General features: G+C 42.3%; 1 protein-coding gene across 4 annotated transcripts in view; it reads right to left on the bottom strand.

Annotated features, from left to right (window-relative positions):
• KCNJ3 (potassium inwardly rectifying channel subfamily J member 3) overlaps positions 1 to 10818 on the bottom strand; it is a 114762-nt gene extending 103944 nt beyond the window's left edge. Inside the window, exons 1-3 of one of the 4 annotated variants that reach the window (XM_081007783.1) lie at positions 10719 to 10818; positions 7269 to 7961; positions 876 to 1092 (exon numbers count right to left, since the gene is read on the bottom strand). In XM_081007783.1, the coding sequence (XP_080863909.1) occupies positions 876 to 1092; positions 7269 to 7949 (898 nt within the window). In that variant the 5' untranslated portion in view covers positions 7950 to 7961; positions 10719 to 10818. The other 3 variants (XM_081007782.1, XM_081007784.1, XM_081007781.1) reach the window with 3 other exon arrangements.
• Positions 10819 to 16971: the final 6153 nt, after the last annotated feature.

Below are 16971 nucleotides of genomic sequence, written 5' to 3'. Positions count from 1 at the left end.
TAAACTGTTCCCCTTTATCAGAGCAGGATATAGCTTGGAGGGATAAGCACGTATCTGTAGTAATATGCTTTGCGTAAACCAGGCAGGCAACTTTCTCTAGCACTGGAACCCACTCCTTTGCTCCCTGCAAGGTTGGTGTAAGGAGATCCAGAGCTAACCACTGCAGATAATTTGAAGGTTGTACGCGTACCCAAAATTAATCCATATCTGCTACAGTGAATGCAGAGGATGTATTTCTTACATCCTCCAGCCAAATTTCACAAAGTGAGGCTAATTACTTGCAAGAAAAATCCTAGTCCACCTTTCATCATATGACACCAGAGCAGGTTACAGTACAATAAAACCATCTGAACACAAGTTTTTAAAAACAGATTTAAAATACAATACAACATTTTAAACACTCAGAGGACCACAACCTGGGACTCCTCACTTGTAGCAGCAACAAAATCCCTAATTAATAAAGAGGTGGGGCTCGATTCTACAACCTCTGCACAACTACAAATCAGCTCTGATCTATATTTGTGGTTTTGTAATCTGTATTCTGATCTGAAGTCTCCATAGGAGTGTTTCTGGAATATGGAGGACTGCACACGAAAATACTGGAATTAGAATTCCTATGAATTCCCCCCACCTGCCCAGGGCAGATCTATCAGGAACCTATTATCATACTATGTCTAGGATTTGGGGAGGCAGGCAAAGCAAATCCAAAGCATCAACTCAGTTACTCATGTACAACCTACTGTGTGTTAATGCAATATGAACATTAAGAAATAACCTTTTGTTTTATTTGTCTTTAGTGCCAAGGTAGGGAGGAATAATATTTGAAACTAAACACAAACATGTGGTTTGAGCGACTTTGAGATCACTGTACTCACCAGTTGTTTCCACGATGCCCTCTAGGATGACAACAATCTCAAATTGTTCCGTCTGCATGCTTCGTTGAGAAAGGTCATAGAAGGGGCTTTTGGAATCTATCACATGGCAGATTGTAAGTGGCGAAACAAGAAAAAGTTGGTCTGCCCCTGTGCTAAAACCTACATCCAGTTCAAGTTGATCGAGGGGGAGAAATTCACCCTCAGGTGTTTGCCGAGACTATATAAAACAAGAAGAAAGAAAGAGAGAGAGAGAAATCACAAGCTAATACAGTGAGTTTAAAGAGAGTGACAGCAAGTCACATCCTTGCCAACAATTCCCGCTATCAATCATCCGAGAGAAAATCCAAACAAAAAGATCATGCAGAAATGCTGTTTTTAAAGGGAGGAGGGAAGGAGCCAAACATTACAGAACATGCATGAATTATTTATAAATACATCTTACTATAATTAAACGTTCAGCAGCTCATGAGCTTTGGAGAATTGTTGGGTGTCATAATGTGGTTGCTAAAACAAGCGAAAGAAAAGTGTGTACATCCTTTTTAGTTGTGTCACTGTAGGACAAGAGTCAATAGCAATTTTTTCTGCATTTCTGTATGAAGCAGCCCAGTATCTGCATTATTGGGGAGGATTCCTTGAATGGTTCTGGATCTTGAACATTTGTGTCAGTGTGTGACTGAATGAAACTGTTCCACCATTTCGTGTTCTATTTGGTTGCTATGAAATGGTTCCTTCTTGCTTCAGGTGCTCTCTACCACAGGAGAGTTAAAAGTTCAGAGGGGAAGTAGAGCACAGGAAGGTCAAAAGTTTCCTGGTGGATGCTTTGCAAAGAAGGGACAAGGCTTCACAACATAGGAACCTTGCAGTTAATGGGAAATAGAAACTATTCCCTTTCTGATTGGCAACATCCCTAAAATGTTGGCAGGAAAAATAAAAATACTGTCAAACTAGAAGATAAGGAAATAGGGAAAATTAGTCATGGAATCAGAAAATTGAAGAGCTGCAAGAGAGAGAAAGGCCTGAAACCCTTAAAAAGGGTTAGATAGTAGTGCTGGGCAGGAAAGAGCCAAGAGAAGACCACAAGAGAGACTTGGAAGGTGAACACTAACAGTCTAGAATGGGTATAGCTGGATGCATCTACCTTTGTTTATTTTTACTATTATTACTTGAGGTGTGTGCTGAAGGACTTCTTATGATCCTTGACCAATTTCTGAAGTTATTCAGACTAAGAATTTGTTGTCCGTTTTCTTTCAGTTCTATTTATATTCAATTATTACCGGTATATTAATTTGTCTTTTTTAAAAAGGGACATGACACGCTTTACATGGTGCTACACCATGTTATTCTCACTATAATGTTGTGAATAAGTTAGGCTGAAAGTTGTTGAAATGCCTAAGAATATTCAGTGACTATGATACAGTGAGAAGTTGAACCCTGAGGAAATACTCTATCCACCACATGCCACACTTTCTATCCTTGGTGAATGTTTCTATTCATTCCAATATTGCTTCTATTTCTTCCGGCATCTAGTGCTATCAGGCAGCAACTGTATTCAGAAACATTTGCTACCCTTTCTTGGACGTAAACTACACTTAACATGCAGCAGTATAAGCAGACATTGTTAATTAGGCAGATGCTTTTGGCCATGGGTAGGCAAACTAAGGCCCGGGGGCCAGATGCAGCCCAATCGCCTTCTAAATGCGGCCCACGGACAGTCTGGGAATCAGCGTGTTTTTACATGAGTAGAATGTGTCCTTTTATTTAAAATGCACCTCTGGGTTATTTGTGGGGCATAGGAATTCGTTCATTCCCCCCCCCCCAAAAAAATATAGTCTGGCCCCCCACAAGGTCTGAGGGACAGTGGACTGAAAAAGTTTGCTGACCCATGCTTTTGGCCAAACATACTGCTATGCTTGAAATATTTTAAAACAGCAGCTCTAAAACTACAGACAACTCCCCATGTGTGAATTGGAACACGCATGACCACTGGGGCATGCACCATTTTCGAAACTGCAAGGCGGCAGGGCGGGGGCTTTAGCACATCCGAGTAATGTGTACAGTGCCTTGGAACACAACCTCTGCATAAATGAGGAGTTGCCTGTAGTTCATATCAGCTGATCATGGGGTTGTATTGGGCTAAGTCACACTCAGAGTTGTTCCACTAAAATCAATGGTGCATGGAAAAGGCTGCAATTGAACCACCACCATCCATATGCCAGGCTGCAAAGGGGTTTAGATGGAGCGCAGAAGTCCCTACCACTGGATCCTGAATGGCTCTCACAGCCAATGTGAGCCTGATCATTATGCCAGACTAGAGCTGGCACAGGGATCTGGCCCAATCCACCTGCTCCCAGCAACCTATCTACGAGGAAGCAGAAATGGGGAACTTAGGACTGCTCTGTCATGCTCTGAATATGACATATTTGGATACAACCCAACTATTTTCATTAATATCATTCCTGGGGAACTTAGTTTCTTTCTTTCCACATTGTTTCCTTAACTTCAAGGGAAACCCCACCAAACTGAACGACAACAGGGTGTGAACATTGCCGTATCCTTGCCTGGCCCTATTTATTTCACAAGGGTGTGAATAAGAGAACCCACCAATTAAAGCCATTCCTGAATTGCTGATTGGGTATAAATTTTAGAACACATAAATATGTTTTAGAATAAAATAGAACTAACCCCACTGCAATGCTCCATCTCCCTGTATGCAATTCATAGCTGTCAATGTTTTCCTTTTTTTAAGGGACATTCCCTTATTCCGAATAGGATTCCTTGCAAGAAAAGGGAAAAGTTGACAGCTATGATGCAATTTACTTTCTAACTCAGGCCCTTTAAGGTGAATCTCTCTCTTCATCTACTGTTAATACCTAGCTTCACAAACTATACCACCCAAATTAAGGTGCCATTCACTGTGATTCGTGTTTTCTGAACCTTGCTTCACCAACATGGCAGTGTTTTCTTTATTAAAAGAGAGAGAAAGAGTATGAACTGAACATTAAGATGATTGACTGGGTTCCTTTGAGATCTCATACTTGTAAAATAGATGTATATTCTATGCTAACTTTTCCAAATATGATGTCCTTCAAATCCTAATTTGTTCAACATCAAATTATTTTCAACAAACATATATCACTTTGCTCTCTGTAGTCAAGAGATGGGGAGAAAGATATCTGCCACTTTGACACTGGATCTAGATTTCACTTTATTGAATTTACTGTGATGCTTCTTAAGCAAATTCTTTATTCCACCCTAAAGCATGTCATCCACAATTTACCATTTTCTTTTCTTGGGGCTGTTCAGCAATTCAGCTTTCACACACAAGCATGACATCTGTGCAACTATCGTTCTGTGTTAACGGGCACAGCATATACTATGAAAGATAGATAGATAGATATTGTACACATTTAAAATACAACATTAAATTCTTAATGCTTTTGGTCTAAATCCCTTTTTCCCCCACCCACACACGATAGCAGAAGAGTTAAAATGACTATATTCTTAAAGATATTCTAAAACAAATCTACTCACTGGACAAGCGTACACTACACAGCTATGTAGCTGCGAAGTATGATTCCCTCCTATAAAGTTGATGGCATTTTCTGAGCAACTGTCTAACTCTAAAAAGCTGCTTCAGCTGTCTAGTAAATCATATGCAGAGACATCTCAATGTTATAGAAAGGAGCAACTTCATAATGTATCAATCAGCATGGTAATTGGTGTGCGGCGCAAATCAGAACTCGGGGAAATAATTAATTTAAATTTAGGGTTGTGCTAAATTCCATCATCTGTACTTCATAATTGGTTATTACAGCCTAATAATGAAAGTCCATTCTGTGGTATATGTCGGTGCCCTCTAGACAAATACTAATGAGGATACTGAACCTGTAATTTAGTTTACTGATTTACATTACTGATAAAAAGCTACTTCTCTACATGGAAGCTGGAAAGTTGTGACTACAATGCTTATTAGTGGAAATTTCCAGACTGGTTTTTTGGTTTTTTTAAGTATGTCTTGGTAGGAAAAGCTGCAATAGTTCTTCATGCATTTTTTTATCAGTTATGAATTTTATCCTAATGCAGCTAAGGGTAGCTTCGCGTCATCTTTTAATAAATAATAGCTTGGGGTATGCTATGTCATGGTCCAATTTCCTAAATTTATTATAATTTACTTTTCATTATTCAATCAATTAAGAACTAGGCGTGTCACTAAAAGTTTCATCGAACCAGTGAGTCCTTGAGCGCACAAATGTTTAACTATTGTTGACCTCTTTCTTAATGTTTTGAATTTCTTCACTCTTGAGATGTTGTATTGATGTCCAGGGGTCTGGATTTAATTACTATTAATAAAAGTCCCATCTAGCCTACAGTGCTAAAAAGCAATGTGGGCAACCTACTCAAACCTATATGGGACTTTCTCTTCACAATCTCCATTCATGAGTGACACTAGTACCCACAATGAGAGTCCCAGTGAAGTCAGTGTTATCTCCATAAACTTAAAATGCAATAAGACTGTCAGACCCATTAAGCCTCTACCACAAAGTCTTGAAAGAGTGTTTGGGAAAAAACCTAGCAGAACGGGAATATTTTTTTGTTGTTACAGCAGCCTTCAAAAATTACAAAACCCAGAGAAGAGCATGTCCCTCTCAGCAAAGAGCTCTCTGTTTTATTGTCACAATAGTCTTTCATCATTAATCTATTTTTTATCTCCTTCACACTAAGCTTTGCATTCATTTCTCCACCAGTATTCACTCTAGCCATAGTTAGCCCAAACAGTTTGCAAACCTGCCTCTAATCACGACTGCAAAATGCGGTTTGGCACTAATTCAGGATAGTAAAAATGCCACAACAGGTGTAACACCAACTGTAGTTAATTCCCAAAATGGAAAGGAAGAACTATTATCCCCCATGCACAAAGGGAAGGGAGGAGCATGAGAGCTTATAGAGCAGTCCCATCAATTAGGAGATAGGCAGCACTGCATCTCACAAAGCCTCGGTGGCATGAACTGCCCTTATTTGATATTATATAACCATCTACAGTACAGACAGTATTTTAACTGGGTATTTAAAAGGCTGTAGCTATACTCCTGTACACAGGCCCCCAAGGACAGTGATGATAATGCATCTATATGGTGCTTTAGAATATTCAAATCACATGATATACATTTAAGCAAACTAACTGTGTACATAGATGTGGCCGGTGGAGAATATTATTTTGACCTGAGGCTATTGGAGCGACTCTAGATTGTGGATTCTGTTTATCTGATCAATCTTAAGACAGAGGAAAAGCAATATTCTGGATGTAAAAAACCCGAGTCCTTCGAAGGTATATATGACATCACTATCTGTCACTCATACTCCTAAAGTGAAACCTCCACTGAACTCAGTTGACCTTTATGACGTGGGGGTGATCAATATTTTCAATTGAAGGACTGAACTCTGAAAAACATATTGTTCTATTAAGCTCCAGAGAGCAACCATCTTTCCATTTTACTTGTAAGAACAGGTGGTTTAATGAATTTAAAGGATTTTAAAAATGTAACATGCTAGTGGACTGTTTCACACAGTACTACAAAAAGAAGAGGGTAGGAGAAAGTATTGATTTAAAGGCTGGATGTCTCAGAGAGTTTATTGTTAATTCCAGTTTTTTGGAATTTGACTGTGGAAAGGGGGTACACCCTGAGAAGATATGGGGAAGATATGAAGGAATTCATGCTTTTTTAAAGGGGAATGAGAGACAGTGCTATAGGGACTACATGGTGGAAGGAACCACAGACAGGCAGGGGATATTCGCGGAAGAGAACTGATGAGAAGTGACAATGCAACTGCACTAGAGCTGGAAAACCAAGGAAGGGAAGTGCCGAGAGATCTCCATAGGGTGGGCAGAAAGTAGATTGATCGGGATCTGCTAGTAGATTTGAAATCTGATTGCAAAAGTTTCTTACTCTCATTGCTTAACAGCAGCAACAAAATGACTTTCCCCACCAAAATTAAGCAGCTTAAATGAAGAAAGCTATTGAGGAGTGGGCTTCTGTCTGAAATGACTAGGAGCTCTAGTACTGAAAACAAATTCCAAGGCTCAAAGCGATATGAGCAGAGGCACCCTGTTCTTTCCTTTAAACTATATGTCTCAGCACCTGGCTGGTAGACCTTGAGGTTCTGATGAAAAAGCAAAGCAGATCCAGCAAACTTAAAAGTACAGAAGACTGCATGGAGGCAAAGGAGACACCATAAGGGGTGAGCAAAAGGCAAAAGTGGAGGCATGAATGCTTCAATGAAATCTTGTTTAATGAAGAAAGGTGTAGAGTGCAAACTTGGAAAAAAGGTGAAACATAGAGAGGAACATGCATGTGTGGTTAGAACAGATGGCAAGAAAGAGAGCCTTAAACTTACTTTGAGGAGTTTGCAGCGGATCTGTGCAGAGACCATGTGACTGTTGCGGAGGTTGCCCACCCTGAACATGAGGGTGAGCTTGCCATCTCTCATGGAGATGGCAGCATGTTCGCTGAACATCAGCGTCTCTGCCCTTTTCTTAGGTTGGGACATCTTGATGAACATGCAGCCAATGAGAAATGCATCCACAATGGAACCCAGGATGGACTGGAACAGGAAAAGGATGATGCCCTCCGGACATTTGTCCGTAATGTATCGGTAGCCATAACCAATGGTGGCCTCTGTCTCTATGAAGAAGAGGAAGGCGGAGGGGAAGTTGTAGACGTTGGCCACGCAAGGAGTGTACTTCTCGTCATGGGCTTTGTTCAAGTCACCTCGCATGTAGGCAATGACCCACCACATGGAGGCCATGAAAAGCCAGGCCACCGTGTAGGTGAGGATGAAGATGAAGAGGTTCCAGCGCCACTTGAGGTCCACCAAGGTGGTGAACAGGTCCGACAGGTAGCGGCTCGTCTCGCTGCCCAGGTTGCCATGCTGAACGTTGCACCGGCCATTCTTGTCCACAAACCGCTGGCGCTTCTTCTTGTGCGCCGGCGCCTGCTGCTGGTGGAAGCCGGAGCCACTGGACGAGGTGGTCACTACCTGGTAGTCGTCCCCAAATTTCCTTCGCAGTGCAGACATAATACACCCAGGCTGGCCAGTGTCGCCAATCCACAGTTTGTAGGGTTGGGAGGGAAGGGAGGAGAGAAAGAAAGAAGGTGGAAGGACTTGGTAGGACTGCTGCACCCTTCCCTCTATTCTCTTCTCCAGCCTTCCTCTTCTCCTCTCCGCTCTTACTTTTGTTTCCCTCCCCTTGTTTCCAATACACACAAACACATTTGCTCTTTTGGACCACCTTCTTTCTTCCCCCTCCCCACCCCAGCCACCCCGTCTCCCTTTTTTTTGGGGGGGGGGAGAAATCAACTCTTTCTTCCCCAACTCAAACCCAGCAGGACCCCGCCACGTACAGGAGGAGCAGGGGTATCACCATCACCTTATCTTTTTACCTTCCAGCAGCAGGCAGCTCAATCGGGCATCGTCCTCCTCTTCCTAATCCGCTCCTGGAAGTTGCGCGGGTGGGGGGGGGGGGAGGCGCGAAGAGAGGCGGCGGATTCGGCGCAAACTAGCCGCAGTCCGCCAGGCGGGCGGCCGCTTTTTGGCGCCCTTTCCTCGCCTCTCGCGGGCACAAAGGCATCGCTGGGCAGGTCCTCTTCTTCCCCACCAGCCTCCTCCTCCTCCTCTTGCCGTCCTTCCTTACCTCAGAAGCGGCGGGGGGGGGCGGACAAAAAACACCCCGAGAGCGAGCTGCCTCGTCGCGCCTGAGGAGTTGCTCTGTGGGTGCGCGCCGCGTATGGCGTGCGTCCCCGAGGGAGAGAGAAGGAGAAGAAGAAGAGTCCCTCAGCGGCGCCTTGCCACCAACTGGGGCGCAGCAGCCGCGGCTCTGCTACCACCCATTCCTACGGCTTCTTCGCCGCCGAAGGAGCTGCGTGTAAAAATAACATTAAAAAAGAGGGGGGGGCGGAGAGAGAGAGAGAGAGAGAGAGAGGAGTCCTTCCCCTCTCGAGACTGCTTTTTCGCCTTCCCCCTCCCTTCCACCCGCTCAGTACTAAGCGAATGGATCAATCCACGTTGCTCTCTTGCTCAGCCGCCCTTCAGGCTGCGACTCGCGTGGGTTTCTTCCCCCTCCCCATGCTCGTGGGAGGTGGGAGGCGGGAATTGGCGCGGCGGCGGCGGCGGCAGAAGACGTCTCTGGCTGCGCGCGTGAGTTACTGCCTGCGGTCATCTGCAGACCTTCTGCTTTAGCCCCGCCTGCCCCTTGCCTTCTTTTCCCGCCGCCCGCACCGCTCCGACCCTTCATTTCGCGCCGAGGGGCCGAAGGAGGCGGCGGCGGCGTCGAGAGTGCCAAAGGCTACCCCTCCCTAGCCTACCCTGGGCGCCCTCGCCTCGCCCACCACCTGGCTTTGGCCCCGAGGCGCCGTCTCCGCTGCCCCGCGGACACACGCCCACTTCGCCCCCCGGGACAGACCTCGCTCCCGGGGAAAGAGAGAGAGAAGCCACGGCGCTCGCCCAGGAGGCCGGTGTGTGCCAGCTTGTACGGCGGAGCAGTGGCACTTACAGGGGAAAAAATAGCTTAGATCGAAATGTGTGCACAGGGAAAGCTTGAAGTGGAAAAGGATTTAGACGCTCGCCAATGCAGAGCAGAGTCACCCAATGGAGGGATCTGAGGGGGTGCCGCCGGTGGAAGTCCAATCCTGCCTAATAATATTGAGAGATCTTGCCAGTTTCTGGGTAGCTGCTCTCCCCCCCCCCCCCATATTATTTTTTGGTCACTCTGCCTGTTGCAAACATTGCAGCAGAAGCTACCCACTTCCTTAATTTCATCAAAGAAAGAAAGAAATGCTGCAAAATTCCAGCACTGCAGCAGCAGCAGCACTGCTCCATCAGACCCGGGCATGGATAAGTGGTTCCGTATATGGTCGCCTTCTCAACTAGAATAGACTTTCTTGACACAAAGCGCATAGTAATGTGGGTTATAATTATCACGCTGTGGGACCAAGGCACAAATGGAGGAAGGGTGATGCTAGCCCTAAAGACTGCTGTGGGCCCAAACAGAGAAGGCAGAGTGAAAGCAGCAGCCAGAAAGGCAGAGAAAGGGGAATTTTGGGTAGAAAATAGGGGCCAGCACAGATGAGACCCTTTTTCCCCTGTGAGGCACAAACTATTTAGTACAGGGAAACCTCTGTGGGTAGAAAGAGCACATGAGACTCAAGGGTGTCACTGCATGTGTGTTTTTTCTCCCCAGAGCAGGAGTGACAACATCATCTGGTGCGGCACTAGGATAATGAATGGACTTTCCTTGCTCTGGCAACTGAATGAAGGAATAATGAGCCTTTCAAGTTTGTTTGGTACAGATTTGTATGAGGAAAATACCAAGCAGAGGCTGAATTCTACTTCACACTAGTACTTTGTATAATTACACTTTTTTTTTGCAAGATAGTTTGCCTTTCTAAATAAAGGTTGGGTTTCAACAGGTGGAGTTCCTTTGCATGAGGCTGTAGACCAGGCATGGCTAAACTCGGCCCTCCAGATGTTTTGGGACTAAAATTCCCATCATCCCTGACCACTGGTCCTGTTAGCTAGGGATGATGGGAGTTGAAGTCCCAAAACAGCTGGAGGGCCAAGTTTGGCCATGCCTGCTGTAGACATACTGACCCTATTACATGCTGTTGAGAGAGAGAGAGAGAAAATGAATAGATCAACACTGTTTTCTGCCTTCCTGGACACTCCTTGAGAGCAGGACCATGAACATGGGGGTGTGACTATGGAGGCTGCCATGATAAAGCTGCTACACTTCAAATTAACACTATACCACAGCAGGAGGAGAAGGCCAGCTTGTTTCATTCCACTTACCTTAATTCACAAGCTGTTCAAATGTCCCAAAAGTGAACAGATGATGACTTTTGCCTCTCCCTTTTTATCTTCAGTTTGCCTTTGGGTTACATGTCTGTTTTAAACAAACATACAACACAGTATAGGTATGAAACAACAGCCATTGGTCACATTCGACAATCTCTGATCATTCAATGAGTCCATTGCCAAAATATTCATATATGGTATTATAAAACAAATTATTGATCACTAAACTCAGTTCACATTTCATATTTTACCTAAATGTATGTCTTTATATCCCATACAGTTATTAATTCTTCTGCTTTTTGAGGGTTCTTTACATGATTCTGATATCTGCCAAATGGGAGTCTTTTTTGTTGCAATGTTATTTACGCGTGCTTACCTGGAAACTCAAGGGAATTTCCTCCCAAATAAGTGTACTCAAGTTGTGCAGTCTTTGTCATCTATTCCTTGCGCTTATTACATTTCTCATATTTCTGCCCACATACAATCTAAAAGCCCTGCCTTCCATTGTTAAACATGTGACACAACTTATATGTAAGAAGAGATAATAACGGAAGATTTCTTGGAAGAGTATTTGTGGAATATACCAAATGAAGCGTAGAAATAAGTAATGTACATGTGCAACCACCAGCAACAAGTCCCATCGCTACTGTACAGTACTCTTTCAAAAAGCAACATCCAGCACACTGTTCTGCATAACATTTCTTTGAGATTAAAAATGGAAAGTCATGATAAAGAGCTTTAGTATCCAAATCACTGATTTAAATTCAGTTCTTACATGTTGTGCAGAACAAGAGCTGAATGCTCATTTAGCACCTAAAAATGAAACAAGCAGATGTTTCACTGATAAAATGTTTATATGCAGTGTCTACAAAAACAAAGAGCATAGCTAATGGTGCTTTAACAACACAATTCAGACAATTAGGCTCTACCAATAGAGGGCATGACTGCCGTGTTTAAATCCCAGGTCACTGCATGAAGACAGATCTGTGTCCATTCTGTGTGAGCTTGGCACTTGGTTTCATCAGTAATTTGTGTGCAACTTCTACCAGTCAAAAAACTTATTGCTTTTTTGTGGATTTGCTGTATTTTCACACATGGAAATAATGCATAGGGTTGTACTATCAAACTGTAAAATGGTAGGGGTTTTGTTTTGTTTTGTTTGTTTGTTTTTTAATAGTAGGCTTAAAGTTACCCTCCAAACATTTTTCTTGGGTTGTGTCAGCCACTGCAGTCAATTGGTAGTGTCCAATGTTAATCCTACTCGGAGCAGACCCATTGTATCCATCCAACTCATTCTGTCAGCGCAAAGATTTCGGCTTGTGCAACAGGACTCTCCTCCCCCTTCCTCTCCCCATGCTCCCTGCCAAAACCCCAATAGGGGTTTGGGGCAATGGTTTTCAACCAGTGTGCTGTGGCACCCTGGGGCATCTTGAATGCTGGTCAGGGGTGCAGTGAGCAACACTTGGGTCTCTGCCTCCCCAAGGCTTGCACAGCTGTTTGTTGCAGCAGCCCTTATCTCCTGAGCTTACGCCAATAAAACGCAGAAGCTTGAGGGGTTAGGAGTCCAACGTTTATTGCAAAGCAATAGGTTACAGTCGGATCGTTCTGCAAAACTGCAACCCCGCCCAATGGTTCAGGCAGTGGTATTTATAAAGTTTCAAACAAAGCATTTCAATTTTCACCAGTCACGTATGCACAATAAGCATTGGCAATTTTGCTGATTCAGCGTTGATTCTCACCGTGATCTGTTACATTGTATTAATATGCATGTTGGGAACTTGTGTTACGTGTAGCCATTTGCACCATGTAGCAATTGATGTTCTAGCTTTCAGCTGTATATTTGTGATGCACATATTAGCTGTATTTCTGCTCCAATGGGGTGGGGGGGCAGCAACTTGCAAAATCATCAGTTTCTTAAAGCTACAGGTTACCATAACTTCTCTAACAGAAGCGCACTCAAGGATTTCCAGGGGTACACATTATCACATTTATTGTGGCCCTTTGGGCCACCACCACACTATGATGAAGCACTCTCACTTATAAGACAACTGTACCTATTTTCATATGTTATATAATATTGGAGAATATTTTTATTTGAAATTTGGGTTTTTTAAAGTTTATGCAGGGCTTCTCCCCCCCAAAAAAACTGTTTAGGGTTCTCTCATTTTGACTCAATAAAACCACCATTTTATAGTTCAAATTGAGGAAAATAAATACAGTAAATGGAGAAAAGTACAAAGATTCACAAAATGTTTAGGGGTATGCGTACCCCTGCTTCCCCCCAGAAAAAAAGCACTGGATTTATGAATCTGCAAGCAGACTTACTGGAATCTACATTACTCTCAATGTTTCATTGAGGAAATGTACTTTAACTTAAGTAGGGCCAGGCAACAAATATTCTATTTACATGCATTCCTGAGAACAGCCAATATCTCACCTAGTATAATGCAGCTTGGGCTGCAATATGCATGCTTAAGAACGGCGAACTGCTTCTATAGCCTTAAGACTAAATCTGTGTTGCAGTGTCCCTACAAGCAGGGCGTACATATGGAATCACTTCTAGCATGTGCAACTGAAGTGAATTATCAGCAATAACTTTATTCTACAGCATTGTACTGCCAGAAGACAGGACAAAATCTTTTAAGGCAGAAATATTTTTCTTGACATATAGCTGAACCAGAAAAGATGGATTTCAAGATGGAATTGCACCTGTGAGGGCTTCACATATCCAAAATATGATGTAGTATTTAGCCCATGGATCGTGAACATGTATATTTCTTTTCCTAAATTACATGAAATGATAATTCCCTTTGTGTTCAGGCAGTGGCTAGGGATTACAAAAGTGGTAAAATAGCTTTGTGATTAGAATGATTTGTGGAGAGATAAAGGTTTACTTCAGAAAATGGAAAAGGGCCCAATAAATCACATTGTTATTCAAGATGGTTTTGTTCTTGATCAAAGCTGGTAAACTGGTTTTTGTAAGAAGGATTCTGAGAAATGCATCAGTAACCCTGCATTGTTGTCGTAATGACTGCAGCAGCACTGCTGTTTTGGAAAGATCTTTTGAGCAGACCTTGCTAAGACTCTGGCTTGCTCCAATTTTCAGCTCTGTTTCTGAGTTTCTTTTGTTGATATGCTTTGAGCAAATTAACAAGCTCATAATCACCAATAACAATGACATTATCGTAGTATAAACTCATTTCAGTGAAATTAAACTTGGAAGAGAGGATAATTTTTCACAACAGAAAAAACAAACAAACGCCTTATTGGCTTGAAGATGTCAGTATTTCCAATTGTATCTAAGAGTGACTCCTAAGAGATCCAAATGCCAATATGAAAGTAATAAGCTATACTGTCAAAAGGTAAGCATAGCTACGCACCAGAGCAAAAGTGATGCAGCGCTTATGAAAGAGGACTTGTTTACAATGCATTATCAACATAGAACATTTTCCTTAGTTCAGAAAAGGTTATATGGAATCCATGAGCAAAGTCCCTTAGGGTGCCTGTTCTATTTAGGCTCAGATGTTATTGGGGTCAATAGAAGGCCTCTCTGGAAAATCTGGACTTGGGCAGACTCACAGGTAACCTCTTCCAAAGCTAGGACTTTATAACCAGCACTTTGCATTGTGCTTGGAAACAAACTAAACTGCTGTATAACATTGTAAAACTGCTGTATAACATTGCTTCCTATTATTCATGAAGGGACTGCATATTCTTGATGGAACTTGCTGAAATGTGTTTTCCTGTATTTTTGTGTTTTTATGTTTTAAACCACCCTGTGATCCTCAGATGAAGGGTGGTATAGAATTTAATGAATAAAATCATCATCATCATCATCATCATCATTTTAAGATTCTGATCCTCATTACATGGTGAAATATTGACCTTTTATGCAAATGTATGTCAGCTGAATTCTTTTGGGTTTCAATCCATTAATTGTTCATCACTTTAATTTTCCATTACATATAGTTTAATTACATCCCTGCACCTAGTGACTTAGCAACATTATATGCATCTTTGGAAATAATCAGATCTGCAGGCAGCTGGGAATTATCCCTGTGAGGCAGGTTCTTACGTAGATTAAATTTTGAAGACATCTTCACATGGGAAATCTGCCCTAAGGCTCAGATTCTTGCAAAGAAGACATCATTGCAGACAAAACAACTATAGCAGGGTATGAAGAAATAAAAGTGTTGGTAAAAGATATAGCCTTACAAAATCTGATAAATGCCCACACTTCATTTTTTTTCTTCTCACGGTAAATATATGTGCTCTATTCCCTGCCCCTATAGGATTAAATGAAGTAATGAGGATCTGTAACTTTCCTCAATGTATTCCAACATTGGCATGCTTGGAACGGAGGAGCCAATGGCAAAGCAACATAAATGAATTGCTAGAACAAAGATCAGCAGAGAGACATATTAGAAACCCCAGTGTAAGTAGAAAAGCGAGTACAAATCAAATACAATCCAGAGAAAAAGAGAGGGATTGGATGCAACTCATCAAGTTTGCTAATATAACAGCCATGAGCACATCTAATTTTACTGCTGCTGTTTCTCATTTCAATTCTGCTATAGTAACCCTGTACTGAACTACCAGAAATCACTTGGTTAGTGAGAGCTAGACTGCTCTGGCCCATAAGAATTGATTTCATTTCCATGGATGCATGTAGATCTGACTTTTGAGAACCACTGTTCTAATAATCAATATCCATTTTCTATTTCTATGAGGTCACATAAGTCAAATCCACCTAAACAGAGATAAAGAAAAATGCCACACCATGGATATTTGCTAGCAAAGGCAACAGTTATCAATATAAAAGCTCAAAGCCAGGAATACAAAATTAAAATTGCCTTTCAAAGAACGTAAGCTGTGCATAGAGTTAGCATTCAGTATGAATCATAGGGTTATTGCATGCTTAGAGTGTTCATTGAGAGAAGAGCTATTAATTCATCCAGTTAGTATTCTCTGGTTGGTAAGTTTGTTTACAGCACATAATCTCTCTTAAACATTGAGATATTGGAATAAAATTTGGCCAATGGCTTCAGGACACAATTCTGCATTTCCAGTATGAATACCAGTTTGCCGCCCTCCTAAACACATGCACATATCCCAAAGGGGAAGGATTCTACAAAATATATAATAATGCAATATATGTTCTGAAGTAGCATAGATACCAAACCTTGAAACTGATGGGTTCACAGTTTAGAAGAACTACATCAACAACAAGCAAATGCCAAGTTCAAGTCTCAATATCAGGGTAACTTGTTATCAGCTTACCTTGGTTACAACCACCCCTGCCTGGTCTTTCTTGCTTAAAGTTTCCTTCCTTTTCCAAATTTACCTTGCAGTTGTGAGAAGAACAGGTGGGAGGAAAGATCAATGGCAGAAGAAGACCCATCTTAAATTTCCACATTCTTGGTGACATAATGGAAGCCTCTGAGCATGTCCAAGGGCTTCTGCTATGGCCATTGGGGTCAATGTGATCCATAATTTGGTACAAACCATCCAGGCAGCAGTAATTGCCTTGATTCTCAGCAGGAAGCATGCTTTGTAGCCTCTAGTATGTCACCAAACATCTAAAGATAGGCCCTCTGTTTTTCCAGCATTTCTCGCTACCAGAAGTATTTTGAGCAGTAGTAGATTCTGGTATTGGTCATTTTAAAAGGTATTCTGGAATACTGTGCCAAAACAGAAAAAAGATATATAGCATTTGTCATACTTAGCTGACCTGCCTCCCTCTTTGTGAAAATGAGTTTTTAATTTGCCCTAATGGGCAAGTGGGTGGTAAACCGTTACGGTTTAAGATGCTAAAATGTGTTTGGAAACACAAGACCAGTGAATCCACTTCAGCTTATGAAAGATATGAGCATAATAACATCGAACAGAAATCAATAGGAGGAGGATGGAGACCAAGGCGTCTCCCATGTGACCTCCTAGATGCCACCCATGTGACCTTCTAGGTGTTCTACCAGGCTTAGGTTCCACCATCCTGAAGAGAATTCAGTATACTTGGAAACTAGGTTGCCTCTTTCATCTAAGACCCCGAAACAGCCAATAAGAAAGATCTAGGTAAGACAGAATTTTGGAAGGACTTAGCAGAAAAGGCATAGAATTAGTGTCAAGACTTGAACCTTGAAAGAGCACAAGTTATTCCTCATCATGAGTTAATCACCATCCACATGAAAAGGGAGCGGTCTTAACAACCTCAGGGCAACCCTTGGTTTGCAGAAATATCAAAAATCTT

Source organism: Podarcis pityusensis (assembly GCF_964106645.2).
Source record: "Podarcis pityusensis genome assembly, chromosome: 1".
Taxonomy (NCBI): Eukaryota; Metazoa; Chordata; class Lepidosauria; order Squamata; family Lacertidae; genus Podarcis; species Podarcis pityusensis.
The sequence above is the reverse complement of the archived record's forward strand: the minus strand, read 5'-3'. Positions and strand labels throughout refer to the sequence as shown.